Below are 10,305 nucleotides of genomic sequence, written 5' to 3'. Positions count from 1 at the left end.
GTCACAAGGATTTCCAGAACTAGCATTCCTGCTCTGAACAGAAAAGGGGGACAGAAACAACACTGCCAAATACGAAAATACAGTCTGGAGAATGAATGAATGAATGAATGAATGAATGAATGAATGAATGAATGAATGAATGAATGAATGCAGGATTGATCTGTCTTATTTTTCTTTTGCCCTGTGGATGGCCAAAGTTACAGGCTAGCTTGCAACACTTTGTTCCCAGTGTTGTCAGTTATATCCTTGGTGATTTCTGGTCTTGTGCATAGTAATTTTTGGATCAAGTATAAGCTGTCGAACTAATGGGTTGGTACAAAAGAAAAAGGGAGATGGATCATCTTTCTGGGGTTTTTTTGTTGGTTCTTTACAGCTTGTGACAGGAAAAAACTAAGAGTTTGAATTTAAAACTCTCTATAAAAATGAGGAAGAAGAGATCATTTCACAGTGGCAGTTCTTAATGATACCCTTAATGATATCCATGATAATGATTCAGGATTTTGGAAACCTTCAAAATCAGTGTTAGGTTTTCCCATCACATTACCCATTTTGAGCAACTGAGAATTAAAATACACAGATAAATAAATTATCACATCTAGGAAATGAAATAAAGAAAGACTGGAAAGCATTGCTGGGTCATACTCATGTGGATGTGCTCATGCTGCTCAGCTTCCCAGACAGGCTGTGCTGTTGTTACACGTGGGAAGGGAAACAGCAAACAGATGTTCTCCTTCTGACCCTGTAGAAAAGCACAAGGTTAGCTGACATGAGAGCAGGAAAATACAGGGTTTCCTAATGGGGTAATTGCATAATGGTATCTTGCTTTGATCAGCAAGGTGTCCTAGGCATTCCTGGCCCTGGGAGCATTGAGTGCCAAATGTTGTTAGATTCTAAGTGAATACTCTGTGTGCCATCTGGGACATGGGCTTTAGGAAAGGGGACACTGAGCTGGTGTAAGCTGCTACCGTGGTGTTGCTGAAGTCCTGGGGCAGGTAAAGTTTATGCTGGCTGACGATCTGCCTGGGTTCATTATTGTGGAGAGGATGTCTAGGATTTCATTTTCTACGGTACTTTCACCATACCCGTCTCCTTTTCCCCTTAAGAGTCTGTCAAAACAAAGCCCATTTTAAAAGAAATGAATGTAGAAAATGTGAAACATAAGGATCTTTTACAAAGTGTCTTTTACAGTGCTGGGTACATAAAACAGGGCAGTGGAAGATAAGCCATTATGTATGTTAAGGAAGCCTAAGAATAAAGATTATAGGCAAACAGGCTACCTTTCTTTACAAGGCCTTGATTTACATCCCTGAAATCTCAAATTTAGCTATTACAATGAAGTCCTGTTGCACACAGAGCTGCCTTTTTATCACCACTTAAAATCTAATTAATCCGTATTGAAGCACAAAGATTTCTGTTGTGTTTTAGGGTGAGGGGTCATAGAGCCCTCTTTGTTCATCCTCAGGCTTGTAATCATCAGGCATTGGGATATAATTTTACCAAGCAAATTGGAAGGTAACAGATCAAATCCTTATCGGAAAGCCTAACTCATGGTTTAGTGAAGTCCTTCGTCCTTTATGTGAAACTTTATATTTGCGAAGAACAAAAAAGTGTTTCAGAGCTTGCAAAGGGTTAATAACAAGGACTTATATTTGGGACAGCAGAGACCTAAAATCATCACAGCTTCCACCATCACTCAAGGTAGCAGTTGGTACAGAACTGCTGGGGAGACCTTGCTCCTCAAGCTTTCAGGACTCTGCTCTTACAATGGCCTTGGTCTATCAACCAGTGATGCAATTAAGTGGCATATTGGTGTCTCTGTTGGGATGGGTCCTGTCCTGTCTCACCACCTACCTACCCCAGTGGAAAAACCTTAACTTGGAACTAAATGAACTGGAGATCTGGACCATGGGACTCTGGCAAGCTTGTGTTGTCCAGGAAGAAGGCGGAATGCAATGCAAGGACTTTGATTCTTTCCTAGCTTTGCCTCCAGAGCTCAGGATTTCTAGGATTTTGATGGTTTTTTCCAATGGATCAGGGCTTTTGGGCCTTTTGCTCTCAGGATTTGGGTTGGACTGTTTGAAAATTGGTGAAAGACAACAGGAACAAAAGAAACGGTTGTTGCTGTTTGGAGGAATGCTCTTCTGGATATCAGGGATTACAGCTATTGTCCCAGTTTCCTGGGTTGCCCATTCCACAGTCCAGGAATTTTGGGATGAGAATATACCAGATATTGTTCCCAGGTGGGATTTTGGGGAAGCATTGTTTGTTGGCTGGCTTGCTGGATTTTGTCTTATATTAGGAGGATCCCTACTTAATTGCACAGTCTGTTCTACCGATGTCCATCCATCTTCAGTCCATTATGCAGTAGCAGAACAGCAGGATCAGTGTCAATGCTTGGAAACTGAAACAAGGCCTTAAAATGGGAGGTTTTAAGCAGTACAGCAATACTGCCCTAACTTTTCCAAACCCTAGTGCAAGCCAGAAGCTTGTTCCGGTAGTAATTCAAAGGACTCTTTGTTATCCAGCTGATTTCCTAAATTTATGTCTGTTTTCGCCATAAACTGGTACTGGAAGGTGGTGTGTTTTCTCATCTGTGGAACTGCTTAAAACTGTTTCACAGCAAAATGCTGAAGTGTTCACAGACTGCAAAGAAAAGGTGCTTTTGCTTTCTTAACTACACTGTAAAATCCTGAAAATGAATATGCATTTTGTCTTACAGCTTGGATTTTAACCAAAATGTGCTTTCTTTTTTATGTAACCAGTGAAATAAGCCCCAAAGTTTGAGTCCCTGTTGCAATTTTCCACTTGACTGATGCAGTGACATATGAACTTAGAGGAGATTTCCTATCCTAAACAGTCTGAATACCTGCATTGCATCAAATGGTTTTTCTGTGTATTTGGAAATAGCAGGTTTCTGAAATTGTAGCAAGCTTTGCAACTGTCTTTTTGTGCATGGGGTGTGATGGTGTGGGTGCTTTGATCCAGCAAGCTGTGTTTTTCCAGTCTACCACATTAAACTGCCCATACAAGTTATTCTAAGTGTTTCTGGCACCTGAATACTTTATGCACCAAAAATAGGCTGAGAATTGCTGCTTTAAAAACCAGAAATGCTGCTTTAAAAACCTATCTTCCTCTGACACAGGTCTTGAGTCGTTATGCATCCTATCTAAGATCCCTTAAGTTCCATTCAGTCATGTTTGGAACATGTTGCTGTATATTTGATATTAAAGATATGATATTTAACTGGCCACAAAGCAGCCAGTATATTTTGTTCTAAGAGGAAATGCATCAATGTGATATTAGAACTTAAAAACAAACTGTGAGATGCCAAAATCAGCAAAATGGCTGTAATGCTTTAGCTGATTGACGGAAAACCAAGTATATGCTTTTCTTAAAAAAACAAACCAAAAACTAATGAAAAGTGAGCCCAGCTGTGGTGTGGCCACACAATTCTGCCATTGCTTTACCACACAACATCCCAGTCCCCTAAACGCTGCACATGGAACCAGGCAACACAAAGCAGGAGGGAGGGGGAAAGTATTTCATACTTCATAGAGCATTGTTTTAACCTGTGCTTTTATATGACAGAGTATGACAAAGAACTGAGCTGAACAGTGCCTGCAAAAGCCAATGGTTTGGTGCTTCTGTGATTGCAAAAAATGAACTTGCCAAGCAGACACAGGCTGCTTAGCAGCTGTTAGCTGGATTTCTGTTGTCTGTGCTAGGAAGGATTTTAACTGATACCTGTAACTACTTACCAGGCTGGAAAAATCTCAACTTAGACATAAATGCACCAGAGCTTTGAAGCACGGGACTCTGGCAAATGATGTAGGAACACAGTGTAAAGATTTTTGTTCTTTCCTAGAATTCAAGATTTCCATGATTTTAGTAGCTACATAAAATGGACTAGGACTTCTGAGCCTTGTGATCTCCGGTCCTAGTTTGGACTGTCTAAAGATGGAGGGTACAGTGCAGCAGATAAAAAAAGCTTTTACTACTTGGAAGAATACTCCAGGTGATGTCTGGAGACCTTGTCCCTTGCTTACACTGTAATCCAGGAGATTTGGAATGACAGCATCCCAGAGATTCTGCCCAGATTAGGGGATGTACTGTTCAGTGCTCCATTTGGTGGATTTATTCTAATTCTAGGGGAATCTCTACTCCTCTCTGCAATCTGTTTATCACCTGACCATCACTTACAAGAGCAGTATCCAATGGCAGATATACAAGATGCCCATCAGCATCTGGAAATTGGAAATGGAAGACTTAAAAACGGGCAGGTATCAGGTTTTCTGACATCTTGCTTGCATTACAGTAAGAGACAAAGACCTGCTGAACAGACAGGTTACTGTTTACAAGAGCGGGGGTGGGATTCTTTCTTACCGAGTAGTTCCTTTAATCACTACTTACTTCCACTTTTAATTACATGAATTGATGAGCTATGGCAATCTAAGCTACCACTGTATTTCTCCCAAGTCTGATCAATGGCAGATTTTGTTTTTTGTGGTATGACTTGGGGGAGTGAGTATAAAATTTTTAATCTCTAGGCCTGCATGGAGACATGACCATATTTTAAATGGCAGAACTCCTACTGGGGCTGCTTTATGTATTTTTTACAAAAAAATGTTAGGTGAACTCTGAAAGAGTTTGTATCACCAGTTCATCATGCACTACAAAAACTGAATGCAGTTCAACCTTAAATGAAGTTTGCTGGGCCTGTATAATTTACAGTAAACTAAATGTTCTCAGACATTATGTAATGTAATGCAAGATTCTCCATCGTGAGATGAGAGAATACGATCACCTCTATCCCTGCCCAATCCCTCTCTCTAAGGAAAGCCAGTATTTCTGGGCAATAATGAGCTGTTGTCTGGAGGAGACTCAACAATGTTCATTGCAGGTGCAGTTTTTACTTCATGAATGTAAAGAACTAACTTCAAGTATATGAATTACTTTCCATATAACTTATCCTTACAGCTGTCAGTGACTGATGTGAACTTTCTATAAATTGCCATGATTTTACATTGACAAAGCAGTAGCAGCCATCTGTTTCTGCAAAGACCATACAGAGAGATAGAAGAGCAATAAAAGAAATAAATAAAACACTGGTCTAGAAAAGAACTTTGTTAAAAAATGTATTTTCCAATCACTGAAACACATGAAAAGTGCAGAGACAAGTTAATCTATGTAATGTACTTGCATACCCTTGCAGACAAAATTAGAACAGAAACACATTCAGAATATAACCTGATTAAATATTTAGTTCAGTCCTGAGCATTTGATATTTAATACAGTATAAACATAGCAATAGTAAAAAGAAAAATAATCTTAAAATTATTTGTGTTCTCTTACAATTTCTGCTAAACTTTGCTCATTTGGCTAAATATTCTTGTACCAGAAATATTTACGTTTTGATATATTCAACTGCACTGACATTGGTACCTGGCAATACAACTAATTACATTCGTTATACCCTGCTGTGCAGGGTAAATTTCACTTCAAGAGTAGTATTTATCACTTTACACTGATGGGAGTTTATTTGTATGTAATATTTTAGCTTATTCTATTGAATGTTTCAAGTGTGACACACTGAATTAGTAAAAAACCCCCGAACTCCAAACCCAGAATTGTTAAAAGCTGCCTGTAAATATGTTCAACTTTACCAGACTGGAAAATGAAAAGCATGAATATGTCTGTCTCTAATTTTTAAAGGAGTTTTGTAAGCTGAAGCCAGCAATACTTAAGATTTGACTTCACCTTATGCTTACAAATCAGATAGTAATACTTTCTTTTGGAAAATTATTCAACATTTGAGAAAAACCAGCTAACTGGGCAAGAATTTAAACACGTCTAAGTATTTTTCACAATAGCATCCTTAATGACAAATACTTTCATGGCCAGAACTGAACTATATTAAACATAACATAAATAAGACTGTAAATAAATAAAAGAAAAATCATAAAGTAGACCTCTAAACATCATTCTACAAACATATACCTTATATAATCAAATTGAGAAGTTGAAACTGTCAACCTTCATTTTACCTCTGCATTAAATAATTCCAGATTTTTTTAAATTGACCTTTCAAACATGAATGTTATCTCAAACCCAAGACACAAAAAACAAATGGGGCATTCATAAAGGATGTTCAATCAGTCATCTTGCTTAAAATAGCATGTTTGGCTTTATATTTCAGTGAACTGATGTATCTGTGCATAAGAAAACCCTTGGGTGTTACACAGACCTGTCATTACAGAATTGTCACTTTGAATCTAAGACAGCTGCTACCATATTGTGGTTATATTGTTTCCATTTGCTCAGCAAGTAATTATAACATTTCTGAAAGATGAAGTTCATGCAATGTGGCTTGTTGCTTGGGGAAGAAAACTGTAGCCAGTGAATGAAATACATTTGAGTGCAACATACTAAGTAGAAAATGAAATATTTCTGTTCTCTGCAATGTTCACCTACTTACACAGTATCCACAGAAGATGACCTCAACTGCTTTACCAAGACAGGACTGCTTGAACACCTACATCCAATGTTCTGAACTTCTAACAGAAGGCATCCAAATTGCCTTCTGATGAAGCAGCCTGCTAGGAAGAAGCATGTAAGCCATATTTGAAACAAGCTGTTCACATCTATTCATTAAACATGTGCACTCCCAACTGCATACAGGGTCAATTGTGTATTTTAAAAATTATTATTTTTTTGTACCAAAATTCATGCAGACTTCTAATAAGGAGCTTTTTCAGAAAAGGGTTTACCTTACCAACAGGACTTCTGTTATCTAAGTTAGCATGTCAGAGATTTTTTTTTCTGGTATAAATACTTTCATGATGCATCTTCAGATCTGTAAACCTAGCACAGTCCTTCATGTATTCCTAGCTTGCAATCAGACAGCCCCCTGTTAATTCTCTGCTAATTAGCAAACAATTAACAGAGAAAAACTCTCTGTTTTAAGAGCACAGTGGGTATAACTATTCCAATTTCAATGGTAGTATTATGAATTTGATTCATCCTGTTCAGAAAGCAGCTGCCCCTTTTGGTAGTCTCAAAGTAAGTTTTTAGGGTTACTTGTCTGCCTTGCCTTTCTCACTCTCCCGCAGATGCAAGAAACCTTTTAGTGCAGGTTAAAGTACTGTACATTCACAAAACTAAATTCTGAACTCTGTGTCTTCCTACAAAGTATTAAAAAACAAAACCAGAAGAAATTTATTTTCAGAAACAAAATTACATCGTGGATGATGAATCTAATCAGCAGCTGTTATGAGGCAGCCTGGATGTTTTGGAAAGGAGCTTATGCTTGTGGTTAACTTTAAACTATAAAAGTTACACTCTTGTACAAAAGTATTGCATGGCAGAACAGCCATTTTCACAGTCTGCTCACATGAAAATAGTGAAAAGATAATTGTCTGTTGAACATAATTTTCTCAACACAGTGCAGTTCAACAGGATACATGCTCAGTACTGCCTTTGTTCCTTTGTTCCATCTTTACAAAATAAAAACACAGATGCAACACACACAAACTGTACAAAATCAGCATCAGTATACCAAAATTAATCTACTTTGGTTTTCTGTTTGTTGGGGTTTTTTGTCATATTTTAAGCTTGCAACAATTCAGTTCACTATATTTTACAAATAAACATATCAATAGTGAATGTTAAATAGAAGATCTTTGAAAGCACATCACTGGAACTACAAAGCTCATCTGAAAAGAGATGAACAAGTGGAAAAAACACTTCAATGAAAATGCATAATTATACATCATCAGCTGGAAGGGCTGGTATACTGATCTTTGCTCTTGTGAAGTATGCTATCTTCTCCCTGAAATTAGAAAAGAAAACAAGAGATTTTTTTACCATTTGTGGCATGATTCCAGTGTCATCTGCTGCAGAGTTGCTAATATTAGGGCACAGTTCTTTAAAACACAGGTTTGGAAAATACACAGAAAATTTATTTACAACAAATGTGGCACTCTGACAAAATTACCTTCTTATGCAGATTTATGTAAAAAGCAGTTCCAATTTTGAAAGAGAAAAAATACCAGTATTTCATTAATAATTGCAATGATAAGACTGAAATATTGTTCCAGTCACTGAATTTTCAATGATGATATTTTCAGTAGGGGGTTGAGAAGGTAAAATAAATCATTTTATCCTGACATGGGAAAAGGCCAAGGGGGGAACAGTCGTGTCTGGGCAAGACTCAGAGAAGCAGAATTGTCAACCCATTCTCCAGTTACTTCCCCTGTGCTGTTACCATTTCTGTCACCTATGAACCGAGACATTACTGAAGCATAACAAGTTTACACAGGGTTGCCTAGCAGCAGACTAGAAAGCAGAAGAGAAGTACTGGGGGCTTAAAAATTAAAGCTCAGAAGAGTCATTCTTCTTGAGAGCTTTAAAAATGTCTCTCTGTGATTAGTCTGAGTCCACAGCACTGTAACAAGTCCAACTAGCAGGGCATGCACAATTCAGCCTCCAGAGGTAAGTATTTATCCAGAAGACTAAACCATGTTTTCCACTGGAGAAGCTTGAGCTCCCATGAGCTCAGAGCTCAGTAGCTCAGAGAGCAAAATCAACCTAAATTGGCTTTCTCTTCCTAATTGTGTGGTGACTAGAAAATAAAGGAGAATAGAGCCTTTTGATACCATGAACGGGGTTTTAGGCACTATTACACGTTCTTGTAGACTTAGGCAGCAGTCTGTCTGCGATGACTCTTAAATGACCAGCACTGATCAAAACCCTTTCTCAAGACATACACAAAAAGTGAAATCTTCAGGATGCTCTGAATTTCAAACTGAAGATAAATAACTCAGTTGTAACACATCTTAGCTGAGGAACCCCCTTCCTTTCTCTCTTGCTTTGATTCTGCATCACCTACAGCTATGGTTTGCAATACATGCTGCCTCAGAGGCCCCTGCTTTCTTATGGATTTCTCCACCTGCCCACAAAAGAAGGCTAAAAAAAAGGAGAAGAAAGTCACAGCAGCTGACTTAAATTTCCTATAAAGGAATCTAAAATTCAAACTTTAAAAATGTGTGGTAATTGACAAAACAAACCAAAAATAACTTTTTTATATAGAAGTGTAGCCTCCAGGCTGCAAACCCTGTCACTTACTGGCCAGTCTTTTAGCAATTTAGACCAGTGAGAATTATGGTTTAAGATAAATAGTGTTCATTCTGTCTTATGCTAAGCAAGAACACTTCATTAATTGTTTCAGCAATCGGTTGCTTCACAACCAAAAAGACAAGGGAAACAAAACAGAGGAGGGATTCAAGATCTTTCTTAAATACTAAGTCTTGAGCAAGGCACAAGTAGTGGCTAATGAGTTTCCTGATGAGCTGTATCCTGTCCTGCTTCTCCTTGAGTGGTGATTTGTTTCAGGCCCTTGCCATCACTGGAAGAGCTTCCATGACTTAAAGCCCACTGTCAACCTGCTGTGGGTGAGGTAAGCTACAGCAAGAGTCACACACGTGCCTGCCTACAGCAGATGTCACACAGGGGTGTGACACTCCACTCAGTTCCTTCACCACCCTCTGAACTGTCACATGAGCAGGTCACCGAGGCCTGGCCCTCTGAAACTCCAACTTAGAGCCATGCTAGAAATCTGTGATGTTTCTGGCAAGTCAAAGCCTTGTGGACTTTTTACTAATACTACAGAACATGTCTGTTTATACCTAGGAACAGTTCATGTTACTTCACTACATAAAAAAGAGCATGAAAAGCAGAATAGGCCATACCTGAATGACTGCACCTGCAGTGGCACTTTCTGGCTCTGCTCCCGTAGCCGGCACACATCCTTAGAAGCTTTCCTCATCAATTTCTCAGCACTTAAACCTTGTTTCTGCTCTTCTTTTGACTGTTCTGCCTGTACCAAGAAAAACAACTGTATTTTGCTGATAATGAACAACTACCTGTTTCAAAGAAGTGAGAGATGCTTCTGTGTCGAGGAAAACACTTGGCAGTGTCAGTACTATTGGGCTCAATGATATTAAAGGTCTTTTCCAGCCTAAATGAATCTATGATAATCCCTGTGTAACAGGACAGCAAGATAAAAGACTGGCATCACAAGCCTAAGCCATGGCTGTGAAATAAGCTAATGGGGCTTTTCCTAAAAAATCAATAGAGCAAATTCCATGCCATCACAGGTGGCTACTAGGTTTTGTAAATTCTGGTATTTCTTAGAGCTGTAGTTAAACAATACCTAACATTGTATGAACACATGTCTATCCAAGCATCTTTTTAGAACTGCGAGCCACTGATTCTCTTCCCATATAAAATACTTTTATTTCCTGACAA

The 10,305-nt window shown here is 38.5% G+C and overlaps 2 protein-coding genes and 1 pseudogene across 2 annotated transcripts in view; 2 read left to right on the top strand and 1 right to left on the bottom strand.

Annotated features, from left to right (window-relative positions):
* Window positions 1-1,764: 1,764 nt before the first annotated feature.
* LOC128806583 (claudin-22-like) lies at window positions 1,765-2,418 on the top strand. Its single transcript, XM_053976258.1, has one exon. The coding sequence runs from the start codon at window positions 1,765-1,767 to the stop codon at window positions 2,416-2,418; it is 654 nt and encodes a 217-aa protein (XP_053832233.1).
* A 1,241-nt stretch (window positions 2,419-3,659) lies between these two features.
* On the top strand, window positions 3,660-4,430 carry LOC128806837 (claudin-22-like; annotated as a pseudogene).
* Window positions 4,431-5,119: 689 nt separating this feature from the next.
* Window positions 5,120-10,305, bottom strand: part of WWC2 (WW and C2 domain containing 2) — a 94,572-nt gene continuing 89,386 nt past the window's right edge. Inside the window, exons 22-23 of the mRNA XM_053975854.1 lie at window positions 9,747-9,874; window positions 5,120-7,828 (exon numbers count right to left, since the gene is read on the bottom strand). Coding sequence (XP_053831829.1) covers window positions 7,762-7,828; window positions 9,747-9,874 — 195 coding nt within the window. The 3' untranslated portion in view covers window positions 5,120-7,761. The remainder of the gene's footprint in view (window positions 7,829-9,746; window positions 9,875-10,305) is intronic.

Source organism: Vidua macroura, chromosome 4 (genome assembly GCF_024509145.1).
Source record: "Vidua macroura isolate BioBank_ID:100142 chromosome 4, ASM2450914v1, whole genome shotgun sequence".
NCBI lineage: Eukaryota > Metazoa > Chordata > Aves > Passeriformes > Viduidae > Vidua > Vidua macroura.
This window is presented reverse-complemented; position numbering and strand designations above follow the sequence as displayed.

What these genes read in the sequence shown, in the direction of transcription:
- LOC128806583 (XM_053976258.1), top strand. Translation starts at nt 1,765, where the DNA reads ATGGCCTTGGTCTATCAACCAGTGATGCAATTAAGTGGCATATTGGTG.